This window comes from Crocuta crocuta, unplaced genomic scaffold (assembly GCF_008692635.1).
Source record: "Crocuta crocuta isolate KB4526 unplaced genomic scaffold, BGI_CrCroc_1.0 scaffold451, whole genome shotgun sequence".
Classification (NCBI taxonomy): Eukaryota; Metazoa; Chordata; class Mammalia; order Carnivora; family Hyaenidae; genus Crocuta; species Crocuta crocuta.
Genome location: NW_027527963.1, coordinates 457,793 through 483,534, shown reverse-complemented (window position 1 = coordinate 483,534; position 25,742 = coordinate 457,793). Strand labels below are relative to the sequence as shown.

General features: G+C 38.1%; 1 protein-coding gene and 1 long non-coding RNA gene across 10 annotated transcripts in view; one reads left to right on the top strand and one right to left on the bottom strand.

The window, feature by feature from the left end:
* LOC144222285 (uncharacterized) overlaps nt 1-25,742 on the bottom strand; it is a 98,556-nt gene that overhangs the window by 19,554 nt on the left and 53,260 nt on the right. For 2 of the 3 annotated variants that reach the window (XR_013332362.1, XR_013332364.1), the window contains exon 6: nt 23,494-23,558. The exons of the other annotated variant lie outside the window; for it this stretch is intronic. This is a non-coding gene — a long non-coding RNA (uncharacterized LOC144222285). The remainder of the gene's footprint in view (nt 1-23,493; nt 23,559-25,742) is intronic. 3 annotated transcript variants of the gene reach the window in all.
* Nucleotides 1-25,742, top strand: part of PDE5A (phosphodiesterase 5A) — a 142,452-nt gene that overhangs the window by 90,010 nt on the left and 26,700 nt on the right. For all 7 annotated transcript variants that reach the window (XR_013332361.1, XR_013332360.1, XM_077752772.1 and 4 more), the window contains exons 12-14: nt 17,009-17,155; nt 22,181-22,306; nt 23,913-24,007. Coding sequence is in view for 5 of the 7 variants with exons in the window: in XM_077752772.1 (XP_077608898.1) it covers nt 17,009-17,155; nt 22,181-22,306; nt 23,913-24,007 (368 nt within the window). In the remaining 2 variants the exon portion in view is untranslated. The remainder of the gene's footprint in view (nt 1-17,008; nt 17,156-22,180; nt 22,307-23,912; nt 24,008-25,742) is intronic.

Here is a 25,742-nt window from a genome sequence, read left to right as displayed (position 1 = left end):
CTAGAGTCTCCTGATTTGTTCATTTTAGCCACTCTGACTGGCGTGAGGTATAGGTATCTCAGTGTGGTTTTGATTTGTATTTCCCTGATGAGGAGGGATGCTGAGCATCGTTTCATGTGTCTGTTAGCCATCTGGATGTCTTCTTTGGAGAAGTGTCTGTTCATATCTTCTGCCCATTTCTTCACTGGATTATCTGTTTTTCAGGTGTGGAGTTTGGTGAATTTCTTATAGATTTTGGATACTAGCCCTTTATCTGGTATGTTACAACTATCTTTTCCCATTCTGTCAGTTGCCCGTTAGTTTTATTGATTGTTTCCTTGGCCGTGCAGAAGCTTTTTATCTTGATGAGGTCCCAATAGTTCATTTTTGCTCTTGATTCTCTTATCTTTGGAGATGTGTCAAGTAAGAAATTGCTGCGGTTGAGGTCAAGGAGGTTGTTTCCTGCTTTCTCCTCTAGGGTTTTGATGGTTTCCTGTCTCACATTCAGGTCCTTTATCCATTTTGAATTTATTTTTGTGTATGGTGTGAGAAAGTGATCTAGTTTCATTCTTTTGCACGTTGCTGTCCGGTTCTCCCAGCACCATCTGTTAAAGAGGCTGTCTTTTTTCCATTGGATACTCTTTCCCACTTTGTCAAAGATTAGTTAGTTGGCCGTACATTTGTGGGTCCAATTCTGAGTTCTCTATTCTATTCCATTTGTCTATGTGTCTGTTTTTGTGCCAATACCATACTGTCTTGATGACAGCTTTGTAGTAGAGGCTAAAGTCTGGGATTGTGATGCCTCCCATTTTGGTTTTCTTCAGTATTACTTTGGCTATACAGGGTCTTTTGTGGTTCCATACAAATTTTAGGATAATTTGTTCTAGCTTTGAGAATAAAGCAGGTGCAATTTGGATTGGGATTGCATAGAATGTGTAGATTGCTTTGGGTAGCACTGACATATTAACAATATTTATTCTTCGGGGCACCTGGGTGGCTTAGTCGGTTAAGGGTCCGACTTTCACTTAGGTCATGATCTCGCGGTTCGTGGGTTCGAGCCCCGCGTTGGGCTCTGTGCTGACTGCCAGCTCAGAGCCTGGAGCCTGTTTCAGAGTCTGTGACTCCCTCTCTCTCTGACCCTCCCCTGCTCATGCTGTCTCTCTCTCTTTCTCTGTCTCCTAGAAATAAATAAAACATTAAAGAAAATTTTTAAAAAAACAATATTTATTCTTCTGATTCATGAGCATGGAATGTTTTTCCATTTCTTTGTGTCTTCTTCAGTTTCCTTCATAAATTTTCTATAGTTATCATCATACAGATCTTTTACATCTTCGGTTAAGTTTATTCCTAGGTATTTTATGGCTTTTGGTGCAGTTGTGAATGGGATCAGTTTTTTGATATCTCTTTCTGTTGCTTCATTATTTGCTGTATAAAAATGCAGCCAATTTCTGTACATTGATTTTTGTACCCTGCGACTTTGCTGAATTCATGGAACAGTTCTAGTAGGCTTCTGGTGGAGTCTGTTAGGTTTTCCATGTACAGTATGATGTCATTTGTGAAAAGTGAAAGTTTGACTTCATCTTTGCCAATTCTGATGCCTTTTCTTTCCTTTTGTTGTCTGATTGCTGATGCTAGGACTTCCAGCACTATGTTAAACAACAGTGGTGAGAGTGGACATCCCTGTCGTGTTCCTGATCTCAGGGGGAAAGCTCTCAGTTTTTCCCCGTTGAGGATGATATTAGCTGTGGGTTTTTCATAAATGGGTTTTATGAAGTTTAATTAAGCTCCTTCTTGAAGTTTAATTAAGCTCCTTCTATCCTGACTTTTTGAGGGTTTTTATTAAGAAATGATGCTGTATTTTGTCAAATGCTTTTTCTGCATCTATTGATAGGATCATGTGGTTTTTATCTTTTTTGTTGTTGTTGTTAATGTGATGTATCACATTGATTGATTTGCGAATATTGAACCAGCCCTGTAACCCAGGAATGAATCCCACTTGATCATGGTGGATAATTCTTTTTATGTGCTGTTGAATTCGATTTGCTAATATCTTGTTGAGGATTTTTGCATCCATATTCATCAGGGATATTGGCCTATAGTTCTCTTTTTTTACTAAGTTGAATATTTACCACCCTTTGTATAAGTAAGATTTCTTTCTCATATGTATTTGGATTTACTTCCCTCTTAGAGAAAGATAAATTCTAACAGGCTTGTAAGTGGTGAGGATTTTTTTCTTTAAAAACATGTTTTCTATGCATGTGAAAAGTAGGGAAGAGAGACATTAACCTTCTGTAAAGTATAATGTGATGGCTGTCAAACTATCTATTCAAAGACCTGGAACCAAACTGCTCCGCATAAAATGGTGCCCCAATAGGAAGGCGTAGTGATCAGGGACTGACAGGGAGAGCTTAAAACACCTGAGGGTCTCTCCTTGTAGCTACCAATGAACTCACCAGATATCTTAACATTCATTATATGCCTGAAAATAGTTTCCTTCAATAATGGATCATTGAGGGAAACCTCTTTTCCTCCTAACATTTATAATGAATAAACATTAGGAGTAATGTAACAAAATGCCTTTATAAAACACTGAAACTAATTGGAAGAATTTGACATTTTATGGACGGCCAAGTTCAGTATCTGCTCTTCTTTTCAGACTTATTTTAAGAAATAACTTTCTGAATAAGGAGCCTTGTCGTAACAGTTGGTGATTAGTTGTTTTTCTAATTTTTATTTTAGCTCTTGAGATTTGATACTTCAGACCTAAGGCCAGTGGAATGCCTTTGATAGCAGCATGACCTTTTTTGTATAAAGATTATACAGTTGAACAAATTGTGCAGCCATGTGGCCACACGTCTTTATTTTCTTCGGAGGTGACCAGGGACTTTGCCACAGGCTAAGTATAAACCTCTTTCATGAGGCATCCACCCAAAATAAGAAACTCAATAATTTTTAAATGATCCTTTTATTTACCTTACCCAAGTATATTATTTTCCACAGACACATGCTTTTTGGGTTTCAAGGAGACTATACACTTTACAAATAGATTATTCCCTATAAAGTTTTATTTCTGTTTTAAGTAAACTAAGAGGCACCCACCCTCTACACTTGTGTAAAGGCCTTCATAATAAGAAATAGTTGAATTTTAAAAAATGGTTGTTTGTCTTATATAAAGGACTGATAAGCTCAGGATAGATTCTCTTTGACTTTAGATAAAGTGATGATTATATTAAGGTTCTCCAGAGAAACAGAACCAGTAGTAGAGAGATTTATTCTGAAGAATAGGCCCACACAGTTATGGGGCTGAAAAATCCAGCAGTCTGTTGTCTGCAAGGTGAGAGACCCAGGAAAGCCAGTGGGTTAATTCAGTTTGAGCCTAAAGGCCTGAGAACAGAGGAGTGGATGTTTGAAATCCAAGTCCAAAGGCCTGAGAAGATGAGATCAGATACCACAACTTCACAGAAAGCAAAAAGGCATGTTCTTCCTTCCTCCACCTCTGGTTCTATTCAGGCCCTGGATGGATGCATGATGTCCACCCACACTGAAGAGGGAAGTCTACTGAGTCTGCTGATTCAGTGCTAGTCTCATCTGGAAATACTTTCACAGACATATGCAGAAATAGTGTTTAATTTGGACACCTTCTGTCTAGTCAAGTGAGACATAAAATTAACCATCACAAGTGACCAAAGAAGTAGTTAAGTGTATACCTTCATTTTCTGTCATTGTGTTATTAGGGATTATGTGCAAACTACTTACATATTTGTATCATTGCTCTTTAAAAACTATGTATTTCAGTTATGTTATGCCTATCCACTCCATCAGGCTGTTAGTTCTTGAGTCATCATCATCATCATTATCATCATCATAGCTACTACCATCTAGTGATTGAACCAGCTGAATAAGAATGTGGTTTACATATCTTGTTAAGTGATTGAGTGAGTGAATCAATCAGTAGATTCTGGAAAATCTAGAGTTTTAGAAAGCCTATAATCTAGCATGAAATAACATACCCCAAACTCCTTCAGTATTCAACAAGGCTTTGCTTTTTTTTTTTTTTTTAATGTTTATTTTTGAAAGAGATAAGAGACAGAGTGTGAGCGGGGGAGGGGCAGAGAGAGAGGAAGACACAGAATCTGAAGCAGGCTCCAGTCTCTGAGCTGTCAGCACAGAGCCCGACTCAGGGCTCGAACCCACGAACTGTGAGATCATGACCTGAGCCAAACTCAGAGGCTTAACCGACTGAGCCACCCAGGTGTCCCAACTTTCTTTTTTCTTAAAATGATTATGAAGCTAGAAGTAACTTAATAGTTGACGAAATACAGAAAGCAGCATAGGTCTAGAGAGAAACCAGGTTCAACTTCTAGCTCCAAGATCTCAGGCAAATCTGACTTCTCTTTGTCTCAGTTTTTTTTTATCTATAAAAAGAAAATAATAAAAGAATTTATCCCACAGAGTTGTAGTGACTGGAGTTCCTGCTACCTATGTCCCCAGGAAATATTAGTTATTGTTAGTAGTGGGTAACAGTGGAAGGAAAATCAGTTCTCAATCTAGGAGTCGTAGCATCAGGATCTTGATGTACCTTATCATGTTCCAAGTCTTTTTGCCTGAGCCATTCTAATAATGTGCACTTCAATGAAGTACACACTCATGTTTTAAATTAGTCTAAGTGGCACAGGTAGCTAGAATATCTGGAAGAAAAAAGCACCATGTGTTGTAAGAACAAGTGTAAACCTTTGTTTATAAAGTATAACCAGTTCTCTACTCGAGGGCATTAATCTAGAATTGACCATCTTAAGTAACTTCTTGCCAAAGTTGCTAAAAAGTAGATTTTGGTCATCACTTTCCCATCATGAGTTTCCAGTGTTCTTGGAAATAATGAGTCAAACCTTAGTGAGACTTAAGACAAGCTGAAGCTGATTTTTAAAAAAATTACAGTAATGAAATATTTATTGTTCAGATGAAAAGAATGCAACTATTAAAAAATTTTTAAAGCAAATGAAATTAATAAGTAAACTACAGGGTAATAAAGTATATTCTATAATATATATGTTGTTTCTGACAGAGCACTGTTCCTTATTAATACTAACATTTGCATTAGACCTCTTTGCCTAATTAAATTAAATTAAATTAAATTAAATTAAATATTATGGAGAACTGGTTAGGTGCTTGATGATCACAAAATGATTTTCATTTGCACATTTATATTTACCTCCTACTCTATGTGGGCTCTACATTACAATAAATAAGTCTCTACCCTCTTAGAACTTGAATAGTGAAGGACTATATGTATAACATAATTATACAATATTATATGATTATAATCAGGAAAAAGCAATACCTTTAAAGTGTAGGGCATTGTGAAATTATATAATATGGAGACATTCTAGAATGTCTAGAATGGTCTGAAGTATGTGTAGTTATTCACATAAGAGATGTGGCAAGTCTGTGATTTCATACTACACTATAATTCAAGGACCTGGAGGGTAAGATTGTATCTAGGTTTTGGCTACGTCAGTGCTTCAAGAAATACAATGTTTGGATTTGCAGTCAAGATCCAGAGCTCACTGCCTACCATGGACACCCCGAAACTACAACTACATATAAAACAACTATCTGGACACCTGGGTAACCAACTAGTTGGTTACGCGTCTGACTTCAGCTCAGGTCATGATTTCACAGTTCGTGATTTCGAGCCCCACATCGGGCTCTGTGCTGACAGCTCAGAGCCTGGAGCCTGCTTTGGAATCTCTGTCTCCCTCTCTCTCTGCCCTTGTCCCACTCACACTCTGTCTCTCTTTGTCTCTCAAAAAATAAATGTTAAAAAAAATTCTTTGTTTAAAAACAACTATCTCTGAGAACAACTTGAAGATGGGCAGAACTAAGATTTTACACAACTAAAGATATAAAGAAAAAGTTGCATCAAGACAAGCAGGACGGGCAGAGAGACAAAGACAGTCTACTCAGCTGAGGACCCGTGCCTCCCCGGCGTGGCAACCCACAAATGGGAGGGTATCACAACTGCAAAGGCCTTCTCTGAGGAACAAGGCTTCCAGCACTCGTACTGGCTTCTCTGACCCAGGAAACCTGTACTGGGAAAATGAACTCGCATGATATCTGGCTTTGAAAGCCAGTGGGGCTTAAGTCCAGGAGAGCCAGAGGATAGCAGGAAATCAAGACTCCACTCTTAAAGGGCATGCATACCGTCTCACCTGCTCTGAGTCCCAGAGCAGAGGCAACAGTTTGAAAAGTCCCTGTGTTACATGTGAATGAGATTCAGTGACTAATTTAATTGACTAAATTTAGGGCACAGAACTAATTTGGGGGTTTGTTGGAACTTTCTCCAGGGATAGAAGTACTGGTGGATGCCATTTTTTTTTTCACTCCCCTTCTACCTAGCTATCCTGAGTAGCTGCCGTACCTAGCAGGTGGCATTTCTGACACTCTCCATTTACAGTGCTAGCAGTGCTTGACCTACCCTGGCATTTCCCAGCCAATTGCCTCACCCAACCCACCCTGGCCAGTGCTCCTCTGAAGTGGCTGTCTGCTCCACCACACCTGATGGGTGGCCTTGGTGACAGTGGCACTGCCCCAAGTAATCTCACTACACCACAACCAGTGATTGGCCCTCCACCCTGCCACACCCAGAGGGTGGTGTTGGCTGGGATGGATAACCAGGAGAGTTTCCACTACAGGGCCCCACAGGACACCTTCTACATAAAGTTACTCCTTTGAGACAAGGAGACATAACTGATCTACTTAATACATAGAAGCAAACACAGACAGCCGGGAGGCAAAATGAAGACAGAAAAATGTGTTCCAAATGAAAGAACAAGACAAAACCGCAGAGAAGACAATAGATGAAATGGAGATAAACAATCTACCAGAAAAAGAGTTAAAAGAAATGGCCATGATTCTTGTTGATCTTGGGAGACAAATGGTTGAGTACAATGAGAACTTCAACAAAGAGATAGAAAATACAAAAGAGATCCAATCAGCTGAAGAATACAATAACTGATATGAAAAACTAGAGAGAATCAATAGCAGATGCAGAAGTACATGTTCTCTAAGATTAGGGTGGTGGTAGGGGGGACTCATCCAATGGGAACAAAAATAAAAGAATTTTTTTAAAGTGAGGATAGTTTAAGGGATAACATTAAGCATACTAACACTCACATTATGTGGGTTCCAGAAGGAGAAGAGAGAGAGAGAGAGAGGGAGGGACAGAAAACGTGTTTGAAGAAATAATGCCCCAAAACTTTCCTAATCTGATGAAGGAAGAAAATATCCAACTCCAGGAAGCACAGAGAGCCCCAAAAAGGTGAACCCAAAGATACCCATACCAAGGCACATATTAATCAAGATATCAGAAGTTAAAGAGATAATCTTAAAAGCAGCAAGAGAAAAACAACTAAAAACAAGCTAAATACAAGGGAGCCCCTATAAAATCATCAGCTGATATTTCAGCAGAAACTTTATAGGCCAGAAGTGGTATGATATATCCAAACTGCTAAAAGGAAAACAACAACAACAACGAGAATATTCTACCTGGCAAGGTTATCATTCAGCATTGAAGGAAAGATAAGGAGCTTTCCCAATAAGCAAAAGCTAAAGGAGTCTATCATCACTAAACTGGCCTTACAAGAAATGTTAAAGATACTTCATTAAATGGAAAAGGAAAGGCCATAATTAGCAATAAGAAAATTATTTTTAAGAAAATCTCACTGGCATAGGTAAAGAAAGATATAGTAAAGGTACTAGATCAACCACTTATATTAACTATAATGGAAGTTAAAAGACAAAAGTAATAAAACTTTCTATACAATAATTATTCAAAGGATACACAAAAAATGTATAAAATATGATGTCAAAAAAATGTGTTGGGGAAGAGTAAAAATCTAATGCTTTAGAATGTACTCAAACTTTAATGACCATCAACTTAATATAGACTGGTATATGCCTAGGATGTTATGTATGAACTTTAGGGTAACCACAAATGAAATGCCTACAATAGATATACAAAAAATTGAGAGTAAGGAATGAAAACATTACCCTAAAGAAAGTCACCAAATCATAAGAGAAGAAACCAAGAGAAAAAGGAATAAAGAACTACAAAACAACCAGAAAACAATCAACAAAATGGCAATAAATGTGTATCTACATATCTATCAATAATTAAATGTAAATAAACTAAATGCTCCAATCAAAAGAAATAGGGTGGCTGAAAAAAAAAAAAAAGGCCAACTTGTCCATTATCTGCAAGAGACTCACTTGAAGTCTAAAAACACATATAACGGTGCCTGGGCGGCTCAGTCATGATCCCAAGGTCGTAAAATCAGATCGAGCCCCACATCAGGCTCTCTGCTGAGCATGGAGCTTGATTAACATTCTCTCTCTATCCCTCTGCCCCTTCTCCCACTATCTCTCTCTCTAAAAAAAAATAAAGACACACACACACTGAAAATGAGGGGATGGAAAAAGATATTTCATGCAGATAGAAGCTTTAAAAGGAAAGTAGACTTTAAAACAAAGATTGTAACGAGAAAAAAAAAAAAGGCAGGACATAATGACAAAGGGATCACTCCAACAAGAGGGTATGACATTTGTAAATATCTATGCACCCAACATCTAGAGGCAGCTTAATACATAAAACAAATATCCAGACATAAAAGGAGGAATTGACAGCAATAGAACAATAGCGAGAGATTTTAACACCCATTGACATCAATTGATAGATCATACAGACAGAAAGGCAGTAAGATAACATAGGCTTTTAAATGACACATTAGACAGGACTTAACAAATATATACAGAGCATTCCATACAAAAACAGCAGAATACACATTCTTTTATGGTGCACATGGAGCATTTGCCAAGATAGGTTACATGTCAGGCCAAAACTATGTCTCAATAAATATAAGAAGCAAATATATCAAGCATCTTTTCCAACCACAACAGTATGGAACTAGTAATCAATTACAAGAAGAAAAGAGGAAAAAACACAGACACGTGGAGGCTAAACACTATGTTACTAAACAGCCAGTAGGTAATGAACAAATCAAAGAGGAAATAAAGAAATTCCTAGAGACAAGTGAAAGTGGAAACACAGCATTCCAAAATCTATAGGACATAGCAAAAGCAATTCTGTTAGGAAAGTTTAAAACATTCACGCCTACCTCAGGGAACAAGAAAAAGTTCAAAAACAATCTAACTTTATGCCTAAAGTAACTAGAAAAAGAACAAACAAAGCCCAAAGTTGGTAGAAAGAAGGAAATAATAAAGATCAGGGTGGAAACAAATGAAATAGACTAAAAATCCAGTAGAAAACATCAATGAAACTAAGGACTTATTCTTTGAAAAGATAAACAAAATAGATAAACCTGTAGCTATACTCATCATGAAAAAAAGACAAAGGGCCCAAATAAATAAAATTAGAAATGAACGAGCAGTTACAACAGATGACACAGAAATACAAAGGATCTTAAGAGACTCCTATGAACAATTATATGCCAATCAATGTGACAACCTAGAAAAATGGGTAAAATATCAAAAATGTAACAGTCTTCTAAGACCCAATGACAAAGAAATAAGAAATCTGAACAGACCGATTCCTAGTGATGAAATTGATCAGAAATTTTAAAACTCCCAACAAACGAAAGTCCGGACCACATGTCTTCACAGGTGACTTCTACCAAATACTTAATAGTTAATATCTATTCTTCTCAAATTATTACCAAAAAAAAAAAAAAAATGAGGACAAAGGAATCTTTCTAAAATCATTCTGTGAGGTCAGCATTACCATGATACCCAAACCAGACAAAGACACCACAAAAGGAAGGAAGGAAGGAGGGAGGGAGGGAGGGAGGGAGGTAAGGAAGGAAGGAAGGAAGGAAGAAAGAAAGAGAGAAAGAGAGAAAGAAAGAAGAAAGAAAGAAAATTACAGGCCAACATTCTTTATGAACAAATGCAAAAATCCTCAACAAATACTAGCAACCCAAATTCAACAATACATTAAGAGGATCATACACCATGACCAAGTGTGATTATTCCAGGGATGTAAGGATGGTTCAGTATCTGCAGTCAGTCAATGTGATACACCACATTAACAAAATGAATGGTAAAAATGATATGATCATTTCAATAGATAAAAAAAATACGACAAAATTCAATACATAATTATAATAAAAACTCTCAACAAAGTGAGTATAGCAGGAACATAGCACAAAATAATAAAGGCCATATATAACAAACCCAGATCAAACATCACACTCTATATGGAAAAGCTGAAAAGTTGTTCTCTAAAATCAGGAGTAAGATTGGGATGCCCACTCTTGCCACTTTTATTAAACATAATATTTTAAGACCTAGCCACAACAATTAGGCAAGAAAAATAAATAATTAAAGAACATCAAAATTGGAAAGGAAGAAATAAAACTGTCACTATTTGCTGTTGACACAATACTCCATATAGAAAAGTCTAAAACCTCCATCAAAAAACTGTTAGAACTAATAAATGAATTCAGTAAGTCATAGGATACAAAATTAATATACAGAAATCTGTACATTAATAAGAAACTACTACAAAGAGAAATTAAGAAAACAATCTCATTTACAATTACATCAAAAAGAACAAATATCTAGGTATAAATTTAACCAAGGAGGTAAGAGACTTGTTCTCTGAAAACTATAAGACTCTGATGAAAGAAAGTAAAGACACAGATAAATGGAAAAATCTACCTGTGCCCATGGATTAGAAGAATATTGTTAAAATGTCCACACTACCCAAAGCAGTTTATAGATTCAACGCAATTCTCATAAAAAAAAAATGGAATTTTTTAAAGTTTATTTATTTATTTTGAGAGAGAGAATCCCAAGCAGGCTCTGCACTGTTCCACAGAGCCCTATGTGCGGCTCAAACTCACGAACTGTTGAGATCATGACCCAAGCCAAAATCAAGAGTTGGACGCTTAACTGACTGAGCCACCCAAGCACCCTCAATGGCATTTTTCACAGAACTCAAACAACTAATTCTGAAATTTGCATGGTACCACAAAAGCCCCCGAATAACCAAAGCAACCTTGAGAAGGAAGAACAAAGCTGAAGGAATCACACTTGCTGTTTTCAAACTATACTACAAAGCTGAGTAATCAAAACAGTTTAGTACTGGCACAAAAATAGACATATAGACCAGTGCAACTGAATAGAGAGTCCAGAAACCTGTGGTCAGGAGATTTGAGGACAGGAGGTCAATTAATATATTGACCTACGGTTAATTAATCTTCAACAAAGGAGGTAAGAATATACAATGGTTAAAAGACAGTCTCTTCTATAAATGGTGTTGAGAAAACTGGACAGCTACGTGCAAAAGAATAAAAGGACCACTTTCTTCCACCACATACAAAAATAAACTCAAAATGGATTAAAGATTTAAAGGTAATAGTGGAAACCATAAAGCTCTTAGAAGAAAACAGGCAGTAAACTCTTTGACATCATCTGTCTCCTCAGGCATTGGCAACAAAAGCAAAAATAAACAAATAGGACTATATCAAACAAGAATGGTTTTACATAACAAAGAAAACCAAAACAAAAAGGCAGCTTACTGAATGGAAGAAGATATTTGCAAATAACTCGTCTCTAGCTATGAAAGTCCTAGATGGCATCTTCTTCCAATAGAAGGTGCTTCCTCTCCATTAAAAACCTGTTGTTTCGTGTGGCCACATTTGTTAATTATCTTTACTAGATCTTCTGAAGAACTTTCTGCAGCTTCTGTATCAGCACTTGCTGCTTCACCTTGCACTTTGATGTTATGAAGAATTTTCTTTCTTTAAACCTCATGAACCAACCTCTGAAAGCTTCAGATTTTTCTTCTACAGCTTCCTTCCCTCTCTTAGCCTTCACTGAACTGAAGAGAGTTAAGGTCTTGCTCTGGGATTAGGCTTTGATTTAAGGTAATATTGTTGCTGGTTTGATCTTCTATCCAGACCGCTAAAACTTTCTCCATATCAGCAAGAAAGCTATTTCAATTTCTTATCATTTGTGTGTACACAGGAGTAGCACTTTTAATTTCCTTGAAGAACATTTCCTGTTCATTCATAACTTGGCTAACTGGAGCATGAGGCCTAGCTTTTGGCCTCCCTTGGCTTTTGACATACCTTGCTCACTAAGCTTAATCATTTCTACGTTTTGATTTCAAGTGAGAGATGTGTAGCTCATCCTTTCACTTGAACACTTAGAGGGCACTGCAAGGTGATTAATTCACCTAATTTCAATATTGTTGTGTCTTGGGGAATAGGGAGGCCTGAGGAGAGGGAGAGAGGTAGGGGAACAGCTGGCTGGTGAAGCAGTCAGAACACATACTGCATGTACTGATTAAGTTTACCATCTTCTCTGAGCACAGTTTGTGGCTCCTCAAGACCATCACAGCAGTAACATCAAAGATCACTTATCACAGATCATTATAACAAATAGAATAATAATGGAAAAATTGGAAAGTGCATGAAAATTACAAAACTGGGACACAGAGACATGAAGAGAGCAGATGCTGTAGGAAAAATGGTGCTGATAGGTTTCTCAAAGCAGGGTTGCCATAAATCTTCAATTGTTTAAAATAACAAACGAACACAATGTCTGCAAGCGCAGTAAAACAAAGTATGCCTGTAGTTCGCTGAAGAAACCAAAATTAAGCTGCAACTCTAGCCACAAAGGAGTCAGGAAAGTGTATTTTTTAGTTTTCTAAGCTCTTCAGAAAATGAAAGCTCACCCCAGCAGAAAGTTGAAATCGATGCTAATGGAGTTTTGCTATAGGGGATATACCAGTGAATGTGTCCCTGGTGTAGCTGGGAAGGATGAGAAAAGAACTAGCTATATGAAAACTTGGGGGATACATTCTAGGCAGAGGAAAAAGAGTACTGATTAACCTTAAAAACAAATGGCAAAAGTATAGACCTCATCCCCTCCCCCTGAAGAAACAAATGGTGATTTCAGGAAACTCAGATTTTCATTTAGAACATTATTCCAGTAAGTAGAGAGGCTGCCGCATACCCAGTCTCATCCTCCTCTACACTCATGCGGAGGTATGGTCCTCTGTTCAGCCAGGAGTTGTGGAAGAGTCCCTTCTCTCATGTGTCACAAATGTGGAATCGAGCATGAAAACCACAACATAGCCACAACAGCTACGGTGCATCCATTCATTGACCTTAAATGATGAGAGGGTCAGAGACAGAGATTGAGCCTGGTACAGGAAGGTCACTGGCAAGATTCACCTGTAGGGTGGCATCTGGTTCCAAAAGAGAAGACAATAAGAGGCCCTGGAGCCCTGTGGCCAGAGAGAAAAATATACCATAAATTCAGAATATTAAACCTTAGAGACATTGTAACCCAGCCCCCCTCCTTCATTTTACAGGTGAGAATATAGACAGAGTGGCTGAACATCTTGTTGAGGGTGATAAAGTACACGGAACATTGGGACTAGAATCCTTAATAGCAAACAGACCTTTTTACCAAGTACTTCACTTTACTATAAAGTTGGTCTTTTTATGGTCATTATCTAATGCTGAAATGCAAATGTGGTGGCTAATCTAGGGTTTTGTTAGCTGGTGATCAATTTAATATTTAGCTCCTTATCCATCAAGGTGGTGTTCAGAACAACTGGTTTTGAGCAACAATACAGAGAAATTAAAATATTATAAAATTCTGACTACTAGAACTCCTTTAACCCAATCCTGCCCTACTCTCAAGGATATGTTTAGTTACACCCTTAGCAAATTTCACTGCCAAAGTTGGTTGTGTTTTTTTTTTTAAATAATTGCAAAAATGGTGAAAAGGAGCCAGAGCTGTAGAAAGAGGGTCATAAAAAACAGGGGGTCGTAACAATTGACTTAAGTGAAGAATCTCCTCTAAAGTGTCATGAAAGCTAACCTAGTTTCTTCATTAGTTTGAGTGGCAGATCCAATTACAGAACTCAGAAGAAAAATGAGATTACACTATTGACCTTTTTACCAGATTGAATCTTTAACCCATCGAGCTTCGTGTATTTTGCATTCCATATTTGGTTATTTTGACACAAGTTAAACTCCCAACTCTAGAAGAGCTTACCTATATTTGAATTAAGCAATAAAATATCTAAACACTGTTGCCTGGGGAGTCACAGGCATCATGGTCCCGTGCGGAGGCATACGTGGTATTTGGTGGGATTAGACAGTATGATAGTCAAATTGGATTATTCAGCCAGAAAGCACATACACATTGATACAATGTGCTTTATAAAATCTTTAAAAATAGTTATTTCTGCTAGTCTTCAATACCACAATGCAATAAGTTATATCACCCCTGAAGTCACTTTGCAAAGTCTAACAAAATAAACTGTCACTAAAAGAAGCAGTTGTGAAAATCCAGAATTATATGTACATAGCCTATTCCAGAAATACCACAAACTTTATTCTCTACTATTAGAAAACTGTAGAATATTTTGTTTTATAAAATGGTAAGTAAGACTTAAAGGCAATATATTTTATCTAAAGTCACCTTTGTCCCAAACCCGTTCAAGAAAAACAGAAAGTTGAATTGTCTTGTGATGGTCAAAGAAGCAGTTTACAAGGTCCGTAAATGACATCTAACTTTCTCATGGCCTGTTAGCAATCAGTTCGAGAATTCTGAACCTCTGTATCACTGACCACCAGGTTCCGAAGGAAAATGTTTACCCATCCCCCCTGGGTCAGCTCTGAAAGTTTGAGTCGTGGTGTGGTGTGATGGAAAAAGCAAAAGATTCTTTTCTCTCAGTAGAGGGGCTGGGAATTAGAGTGTAAAAGGGGAGAGAAACAAGCTGTGTTGGCTGCCTGTGTCCCGTAGCTTTTAGAATATCCTTTGTGGAAGGAGAGAAAGAAAACTTCTTCTATAAGGATAACGGTGCCCTAAGGAAAAAACATCTGTTCTCTTGTTGAGTGCAGTATGTTTCGGGGAAGCAGCTGCAATCTGCTTCGAGTTAAAAGGTGGGCTTATTCCCACCTCCACACTTCGGAGCTGCACTCCAGTTGACTGTTCCAATCTCTGATGTCGAAGGCTGGGGTAAACAATGAAGCCCTTTATCCAAACATTTAAATCCTCCTCTCTTCCCCTGTTTCAGCCCACGCAGTAGCCTGTGGAATTGACTTAACAGAATACATATTTTCTCGTGAAGTTTGGGCTTGGGAAAAGATTCTTGGTCTGGAATATGAAGAGCGGGATATTAATTAAGTTTAAATATGTCTGGTATACATAGAACCAGGGGCTAGCACCCCAAGATTGGTAGGGGAAAGCTGTGGACTGCTCCATGAGATTTTACTATTTTGACTTTTTTACTTCCCAAAAGATGGAGGTAAAGCAGAGTAGTGATATCCTAGATACTCATAGGAAAAGTCAGGGGGTTGGAGAGAGTCAAGGAAAAGATGTTAAGGGGAAGAAACCAGGTTCACATTTCCTAATTTGTCTCCTTTCTGCCTGGCACCAAGTTAAAGCCTCTTTTCATCAGGTAAATCACAGTCCAGTCTGGCAAAAGCAGTTAGAGTGCTGGCTGGGTACATGGTCAGGGGGTGGAGGAACGGGGGTTCCTGCAAGTGCTGATGCCCACGGGGGCCTGATAGGAAATCTAAGAGAGGAGCCTGACAGTTCCGCTCAGTCTGAGGGAGCAAGGTGGCCTGCCTTGGCCAGTGTTGTTTCATGAGAATTGAGGCTTGGAGTGGCCTGATTTTTCTGAAGCCAGAAATCCTTTTTTGCTATCATTGTTAAGATCTCCCAATTTTTAAATAGTATAACAGACTGGAATGCTCTTGCCAGGTTGGCTAGTTTTCCAACTCAGGTTAATGGGCTTCCCCCTCTTTGGAGGTTTTGGGACCTTAAAACTGGAACTTATGACTCATAGAAAGTGAAGGGAGTAAAATTTTTTCCCTCTCACTCATTTAATAAATATTCATGTTAACAAATATGAAAGCTGTTATCCATCAATAGTCGCAATGGATACAAAGATGGGTACAAAGATACGGTCCTGCCTATGGATCCCAGTGTACTTAGGAGACAGATAAACAGGAAATTACATTATTGTGAACTTCCTATAATTAAACAGGTATTCCCAAGGTGGGGTCAGCTCTTTAGGGCATTCAACCCTTTTTTGGACAGGAGCTGTGTCTTAAAGCATTCCATCAGTTAAAGAGAGTAGGTACTTTATAGGGGAAGCAGAAGGTACAAACAAACATTGATGAGAAAGAGCCAGGTATATTTGAAGAATTCAGTGGTGTTTACTACAATTAAACGATTATCAAATCAAAAGCATGATACTAATTAAAAAACAGATCCTCCTCCAAAAAACAAAACTGGCTTCTGAAGACCCATTCCAGATCTTTTGAGTCAGAATCACTGAGGTTTTTTTTAATAGGCACCCTAGGTGACTCTTATGATCAGACTTGAGTGAATTCGTCTCGAGTAGAGATGGTATCAAATCTGAAAATAGAATAGTTTGCCTGGATTCGAAGCTGGGCTCCATTCCTTAACTAGCTGGCTATCATGGGTAAGGCAGTTAGCCTCTAGAGCTGGAGCGTCAACTTCATAAGATTGTCTTGAGAATTAAATACTTAGAACATTATCTTTATCCTGCTCACCACTTGATTCCCAGCCCATAGTACTGGGACAGGTCCAGAATAACTATTCAGTAAATATCTGTTGAATGACTAAGACTAGGGAGGTATAAACGGGCCAGATCACTGGAGTGCTTAGTTCTGCTTACTGTTATTGGTAGAGCCTCAGGGCAGTCACCCTGTCTCCTCCACCTAACCTTCCTGAAACTATATGAGTTACCCCACCCCCCACCCAGTGATTCATTTAAAAAACCAAAACAAACTGAAGTAGCTCCTATATCAAAAGATTTCTAGAGTATACATTAAAAAGAAAAAATAAACACAATGTGCTATTTTTCCCTGTAGTAAAGTGAGAAAACTTTGTGAATCACTGCTGCTTTATAAAATTAACAGCTTTATTTCATTTTGTTTTTCTCTCTTTACCTAAGGCTGCTGTGGTACCATCTGCTCAGACGCTTAAAATTACTGAGTTCAGTTTCAGTGACTTTGAGCTGTCTGACCTAGAAACGGCACTGTGCACAATTCGGATGTTCACTGACCTCAACCTTGTGCAGAACTTCCAGATGAAACATGAGGTAAGAATACAGTCACGTCCTTTGGAAAAGTGAAAAGTGTGGGTGTGGGTGTGGGTTGGGTGGGTGAGTGTGTGTTTGTGGGTGTGTGTGTTAAGAGAGAATTAGTGTGAATAGAGATTTTTAAGTCTCCGCAATTAATATACCATCACCTAATGCATCCCTGAGAGTTTCAAAGAAAAAAAAAAAAAAGATCAACCCTAACAAGACATGTATTGGGTTTTTAATATGCATCAAGCACCAGATGGAAGAACAGGGGAGAGCATCCCCAACAGTGGGAGCAGGATGTACAAAGCCAGGAGGACAGGCTGGGGATGGGGCTGTGGGGCCCTGGTGGGGGTAGTGAGAGTGGCGAGGGAAGCAAGTGGAGAGGAAGGTAAGATGCAAATCATATGTGACCTTGTAAGCTGTTCAGAGGAATTTGGATTTTATCCTGAAAAACGGTGGTGAGTCACTGAGGAGTTTTAAACGGAAGTAACTTGATCTGATTGCAGAGGTTACGATAACACAGGATGGGAAGGACTAAAGCAGAGTGAACTCCTTTGGAAATAACGGAGTACAGGCGCTTGATGTGAGGCCAAGCTTGTGGTTCGAACAGGGGTTACCCCTATGGAATGTGGATGAAAACCGATTTTAACCACTGTTGATTACCTTATTCACCTCTCAGAAAACAGCAAAGTTCAGTCAGAATCTTCTAAAACCAGCTGCAGATAGCAGGGAAAATATTCATAATGGCTATGTGTATTAGCATCAAAAAATAAGGGAGAATAGAAAGGATTGTTTGAAAACAAAATGTAATTTGCCTTTGAAGTTTTTTTTTGTTTTTTGGGGTTTTTTTCCTTGTCAGTTGAATTTCTAGTCTTCTTATACAGATTTCCTGTCTGGAAATTTAAATACCCTGAAGGCCTCTACTATTTAGCAATCCATTAATTCATAAAATGAAAATTTATTAACATAAACAGTGTACTCGGCACTGTACTAAGTATTCATTTCAGCAAAGAGCTGTCCTGCTCTCAAAAGCCTCACAGTTAGGAATGAAAACTAAGGGCTAATATAGCTAGCATTAATATAGTGTCATTTGGTATTCTTGGGGTATTCTTTCTTAAATTTAGCCAAAGTTTCTATTACTCTTGGATGAAAACAAAGAACTACTGTCTGTGGACTCTAATTAATACTTCACTCTTAATAGAACATGTTGATTAATACCATGTCATTTGATTATTTCAAGAAGCTCTCAAGAAAGGTTCTCTGGTTGTTATTGTCTCTACAAATGAAGAAATTCAGATAGCTTGTTAAGAGTAAAAAGATCATGGACTTTGACTTACAGCCCTCCTAGTGAGCCACTCTTACTTCCTTAAGCAGTTTATCTCTCAAGTTCTCGGTTTCACAGTCTGTTAGTTGGGGATAATGGTATGACTTCCCTATGGGAGTCTTGTGAGAATGACATACACGCATCGATCTGATTGTCTGTTTGTGTCCATGTGTATGTGTGTAGATGACGTTTTGCTGCTTAACACAGTTGTAGAGTACATTTCAGTTCTCCCTTCAGCCAAATTCAACAATGGTCATATCACTCTATCCAATTTCTCTACTGTAGTTTATAGGGTTCATTTTTAAAAGCCTTTTCTATCAATGGAATAAGGAGCTCATTTAGAGCCAGTTCTAAATGTGAATCTCAGTTCTGCTTCTTGCTAATTACAGGACCTTAAAAAGCAAGATAGCATTTCAACTCCCTTTCCATTCTCAGATTTCTGTACTTCAAACTCGCAATGATGCTGTTTAAAGTGCCTGGCCAGAACAAAGGAATGTGATCTGTTTACCTATGTATGAAATTCTTATAAGTTGTTTTATTTAGTTCTTAAAAACCTACACATTTTCACATAGCATTTGAGTGTTGCATCTGAAGATAGTCACTCAGAATTTCTTTAGCAATCTTTATTCTTACCTTTTCTTGAATTTGTGTCCATTAGGCAGATATTTTTCCTCAATGTCTCATTCATTTACCCTCCTTTTCTGTTTGAATAACTACTATTCTGATTCTGGCCAACATCAACCTTGAATAGCACAGTCGTTCTGATTGACCTTCCTGCCTTAGTGACTCTTCTGTCATGTTTATTTCAGATATTATTGTCAGCATAATTTTAGATGACAAAATTAAAACGTGATGCTGGAGAGGATGTTAGCATCACAACAAAGGATATTTCCTACTGAAAGATATGTCAAGTCTTCATGTCTCTTCTTGGCTTCCAGATTCTGAGTTACTTTCCTATAAACATCACAGCCATCACTCTTGCTGTTCTGTGAAACGGACTCTTGACTCTACTTGAACAAATCTGCATGTATTTATTTTCACATTCTGGTACATGTCATTCCTCTCTTGAATGAACTATTCCACTTGCAAGTCTGCCCCACTTCCTGCCACCACATACTTTTCCTCAGAGCCTGACTCAACCTCAGGTTTAACTTCACCCCACTTGGACTATGGTTGAAAATTTGTATTGTCGATTTTACTTCTTTCCTTTATATGTGCATTTTTAGTATTTTCATTACTGATTGAGATTCTAGAAGGCAGAAACTGAGCTGTTTTCTGTTTCTTCTCTTTCTCCCAGAGCATCTTGAGTCTGCCACCCAGGACTTAGGAAGCCTTTGTAATTGTTGGAGACTGATTCAGTGCATTGAGCATGCTCCCTAGAGTTACCCAAATTATACATAATTATTCAGTAGTCCTGTACAAAAGACTGAATTGCAGATTTGAACATGCTAAGCATATCCATCAATCACAGAGCAGATCTGACCGTTATTTTCCTAAATGCTGTTAAGAATATCCTGATAGATGTATAAATACAGAGAGCAAACTGATGGTTGCCAAAGGGAAAGGGGTGGGGGGGGAGGGGAATGGGTGAAGAAGAGTAGGAGCCACAAGCCTCCACTTGTGGATGAACAAGTCACAGGAATGAGTGGCACATCATAGGAAATACAGTCAATAATGCTGTGATAGCATTGTATGGTGGCAGATGATAGCTACACTTGTGAACATAGCATGACAAATAGCGAAGTACTATGTTGTGCACCTGAATCTAATATAACATTGTGTGCTAACTATACTCAAGTAATAAAATGTTTTTAAAAGATTATCCTGATAGCAGAATCTAAAACTGTACTTAAATGTAGTTTCTAACTACTGTATCCATTGGATTACCCAGTTCTCTAAGGCCCATCTTATTAGAAGCATAAGAGAATAGTCCATCAGAATTGTATTTCATGAAGCCTTTTTGCTCATTATTTAACATTATATGATATGTGTACATATTTAATTACATCTACAGATTTATGATTAGTAAAGAGATATGTTCATAGGTTAAATTTCTGGGTTTTCCTGCTTATTTTCCTTGAGTAATTAATCACCAGTAATTTTCTATAACACTTTACAGTTTCTAAGGATATGAAAAAAATGTTTAGAGCTCTTACTTAAAATTCTGCTAATAAGATGAAACTATCATCTTTCTAGTTGATTTTGTTCAGAAATGGTCACGATGAAAGAAACTGCAATGTACTTGGTGCTAACACTTGTCGGTCATAGGCACACAGAAGTCCTGTGCTAAGTATGGTGACTTGGAGGTTCAAGAGCTCTGGGACATTAGGGTTGCTTGTTATGAGAATTCCCTGCAAACTGTGTTATAGAACAGGAACAGAAAGACCTGAAAAGAAAAGGAGGGTTATGAAAGCACTGATTTTTCTACTAAATCCCATATAAGCAATTTCTACCAACAATGAAGGAACCTCGTTGTTGGCCTACTTCTGCAGCCAGTCATTCTGTGTTGAATATTGTTAAAGCAACATTCTTTTCCCTGGTACTTTTTCCATACCCCAGGGCAATGCTTCTTGTGTTTGAAATATCTCCAGGGATATACGTAGGAAGAAGCACATATTTATTTTTACAGATCCCCCAAAGTATAGTAAATCATTCAGAATTGAAGAGAGGCAGACTCTGATGCTAACACAAACAAAAAATAACCATGCTTAGGGCCCATGAGTCCCTGGGGATCTCACTGAATACACTACTTAGAAGTTGAATTAAACCAAGCTTTTGAGATTTTCTGAGGTCTGTCTCTTTTTTCCATCTTTTAAAATATATTTTTTCATATGGACCCCAGGGCTTTGTTTTATATATTTTTAAATTATTTCTTGGTAACCAAGCAGTAACTCTGCCTGAATATTTAATCATAGTTTAAAAGGGACAAAAGACCTGCTGATTGCATCAGGACTTGGAGCTCCATTTTGTCCTTGGACATGTGCTGTGTATGATAGCCCCCAATCCACCCCCACAGCCTTGCTGTGAATACCTTCGCAGAATTAAAAACTGGGAGCATGAGAACTTGAGAGTGGCTGTTTCCATGGCTCTCTAAAAGTGAATACACACCTGATTGTTTGGGCTCTCCTAATTAATGACACATGGACATGATGTCTTCTTTTTTCTTTTTTTTTTAAATGTTTTATTTATTTCTAGGAGAGAGAGAGAGATAGAGACAGCGCGAGCAGGGGAGGGTCAGAGAGAGAGGGAGTCACAGACTGAAACAGGCTCCAGGCTCTGAGCTGGCAGTCAGCACAGAGCCCGACGCAGGGCTCGAACCCCGAACCGCGAGATCATGACCTAAGCGAAAGTCGGACGCTTAACCGACGAAGCCACCCAGGCGCCCCGGACATGATGTCTTCTAAAAAGCTAGTCAGTGCTCCCCCTACCCATGCCAAAAATACCTTACAGCTGTCTTGCATTTTACATCTCATTGAGTTAGCATGGTGGGTTCTGAAGTCAGACTGCTCAAAACTGAAATTTAGCCCCACCTTTTACGAGCGACGTGGCCTTGGGTAAGTTACCTCTCTGAAAGTCCGATTCCTCACCTGTAAAATGATCAAAGTAGTAGTGCCTCCCTCAGAGTCATGAGGGTTAGATGTAAATGCTTTGCAACATAGTAAATATATGATAGATGTTAACAAGTATTGTTACCACTTATGCTTTATTCCCTAAAGGTTCTTTGCAGGTGGATTTTAAGTGTTAAGAAGAATTACAGGAAGAATGTTGCCTATCATAATTGGAGACACGCCTTTAATACAGCTCAGTGCATGTTTGCTGCTCTAAAGGCAGGCAAGATTCAGGTACTTTTGAGAGCCATTTTTCTATCTTAGACCTTTTCTTGGTTTAGTGGTAAAATTTACAACATATTCTTTCAAGTTTTTTTTTTTTAATGTGCACTAATGATGAGTGGAATATTTATTGCCACATACAAAATAAATTATATGTTGTTAATTGAAGAAGACCAGCATAGCAAAAAAATTTTTCCATGTTATTTGTTATTAATTTGTTATTATTTTTCTTTCATATGTAACCTATATGGCATATTTTTTTAAATCTTTAAAATTACTTCACATTAAATTTTAATAGTCTTCAGGCAAAGAAATACATTCATTCTCCAGAAGAAACTTCTACAGTATAAGAAAAATTATCAGATTTCTCATGTCCACACTCAAACTGCTCCATAGTAGAATTCCTCAAAAACCACTCAAGTGGGTTCGTAGATAAGTCCAGGGTTCTCTATTGCATTTTCTCTGGAGCCCGCAGTTAAATCTTGTAAGTACTATTTCGTGGAAAGGGTTTTAGTATCATATACATTGTCCAGAGACTGTTTACAAGGAAGATCAATGCAGAAAACGTTCAAGTAATTCATTCCTTTCCAGGCCAAATTTTATCTATATCTCTGTCCTTAGATTCTAACTTCAGTGGGAATCGACTAGTTATTCTAGGTAAGTGATTCCAGGCATCCATCATATAACTGCTTTGAATTCAGAGCTTCCATGCTCTTTTTTTTTTTTAAAGTAAATTCTAAAAATGTTATTCTCTGTCTCCGCTTCCCTAGGGTGTACATTTTAACTGGCTAGAGCTAAAAGAAGGGATTGTTGTCCAAAAAGCCATATGAAATACCATAGTAGTATTTTCCTGCCAGAGCGAGCATTTGTAAGAAATAGGGTAAACTTCTTTGGGGCTATGGAAAGGTCATCAGGATTATACCACTCACTGAAAACTATCCTTGCTTTTTATGAAGAATAACAAATTCAGGATCTTCATCTATGTGGTAAACATGTTATGTAGAGCGTTGAGGATTTCCAGCAGAGTGGAGCTGATAATTTCAACTTATTTTCTTATGGATGAAGGAGAACAGTAGTATAAATAATACAAATGGCAGATATTACAAAAATAACCTATGTTTGGCGGTAGAATATATTGTGCAGTGTTTTAAAGCCAGATTTTCATTCCCAAGCCTCTTAATTTATATTGTTTTGCTTACGATTCACACTGCCTGTGTTCCTCAGGAATATGACAATGGAGAGCAGAGAGTGAGAGCAGCAGAATCTGCAGGGAACCAGAAAGCAGAGAGAGAACAATTATTTAAAGTTTATTTTGATTATTCCACATACATGTAGACAATTAAGAGGTAATATTTACTAGCGGTGGACAGATTATTGATTGTTTGAGGCATTTCAACTTGTTCTGGTGAGAAATGACATTTGTAATAACCCCATTCGGAAGGAAAATACCGCTGATCACCTGCAGCCCAGGATTCTAGCATGAGTCCTTTGCGACCATAAAGAAGTTTATATGAAAAGCTAGTCGGAAACACAAATGCATGATTGGTGAAAAGAGGTAGTCTCATGACTTAACCAAACTGCCTTTCTCTTGCTTTCCTCTGACGTCTTGGGTCAACAGAACAAGCTGACTGACTTAGAGACGCTCGCCCTGCTGATTGCTGCTCTCAGCCACGACTTGGACCACCGTGGTGTGAATAACTCTTACATACAGCGGTAAGGCACGTCTTCCCCAGCAAAAGAAGAATATGTTCCTTTTAAATTGTAGGGATGTCTTTTTTAAAGTAAGAGCCGCAGCAAAATTTGATGGTACCAAATTTCTATTGATCTGGGTCCCACAACATACTCTGGTGGTATTCATGTGAAATGGAAAAAAATAGTGTAAGTCCAGTATTGTGTTGGTAGCATTTCTGGCCCTAAAGCTCAAAAAGTTTGTATGTATCTTATTTCATTAGATAATTACCAAGAATTTTGCTTTGGTGTATGTGTACCCAACTTACGAGCTTCAAAAAAGGTGGAATTTTAGCCTGGTCTAGAAAAGGTATTTGAAAAGTGCTTTCCTCGATCCTGAGTACTTGGTAAGCACTCAGTGGAAGGAGGCTTTTGGTGTTAGTGGAGGCAGTGCAGCAAGTTTGGACCCTGAATTCAAATCCTGGATTTTTCAAAGGCTGGATTCAAATCCTACCTTTGCCATGCAGTTCCTGTGTGACCTTGAGGAAGGGAACTTACTTCTCTGATTTTTAAAATAGAGATGATAGCAAACCTCTCTCATAGGGTTGATGTAAGTTTTAAGAGACACACATATCGATATGAGGTAGAATGTGCAGTGCATTAAAAAACTTTTTTTTAATGTTTATTTTTGAGAGAAAGAGAGAGAGTAAGTGGGGGAGGGGCAGAAAGAGAGGGAGACAGAATCTAACGCAGGCTCCAGGTTCAGAGGTATCTCCACAGAACCCAGTGCAGGGCTCAAACTCAAGAACTATGAGATCATCACCTGAGCCGAAGTCAGGCGCCTAACCCCATGAGCCACCCAGGTGCTGCCCCTGTGTGGTGCATATTTAAGTGTTAGGTCTTAGCAGCAGATGTTAGTGATACTCCTGGCATCATCATAAGCCTGCTTTCTGGCTGATTTTGAGAGTAGATACTAACCCTTGATACAAGTGCTTCAGGCTCCTTTACGGGCCGTACTTAAGTGACATTTGCAATAACAAATGGGATGATGAAGTGACATCACTCTTCATCAGATTTTTGAGCCCCTGTGACATGTTTATTTTCTTGCAGCTACTTAGTTGAAAAGCTTACATCTTAATGGCAAGATCTCTTACTACTTAGCATTTTTCTAAGTATGCAAGTGATTCAACTAATGGATAGATCTCTTAAGGAAATTCCAGATGTCTGATATCTTGAGGGAATTTCAGAGAGCTCTCTAATCACATTCTCTTTATCTAAATAAATGGAAAACTTCATGTAGAAAGAATTATAGTGATGCAGCAACTGTGTCCTCTGCTGACCTTTGATGGGAAAAGATATCAAGCTCTTGCCTGAGTGTCAGAGATGGGCTCTTTCTAAGATCTAACGTTTTGGAGAACAGATTGGATGACATGTCCTTTGTCCTCTGTGCTTTGTCATATGATCCTGTTCCTGAGCCTGACGTTGACACAGGAGTAATTATGAAAGGAAACAGTGACATGAAAAGGTGTTTAAGCACAGACGTAGCACAGCCTAAGGCTCCAAGCCAGCAGCGCTGTGTTCCCTCCATACCTCAAAGCTGAACGTAATATTATTAGTGTATGGTCACTCTAAGATGCCATGTTGCACTGTTTTAGAGTGAAAAAAAAACCATTCAGCTATTTTTTCCTTTGTTTATTTAAAAATAATTACCCAGAAAAACATCTGGAGAAACGTCAGCTTCTCTTCAAAAAAAAAAAAAAAAAAAAAAAAAACACATGGG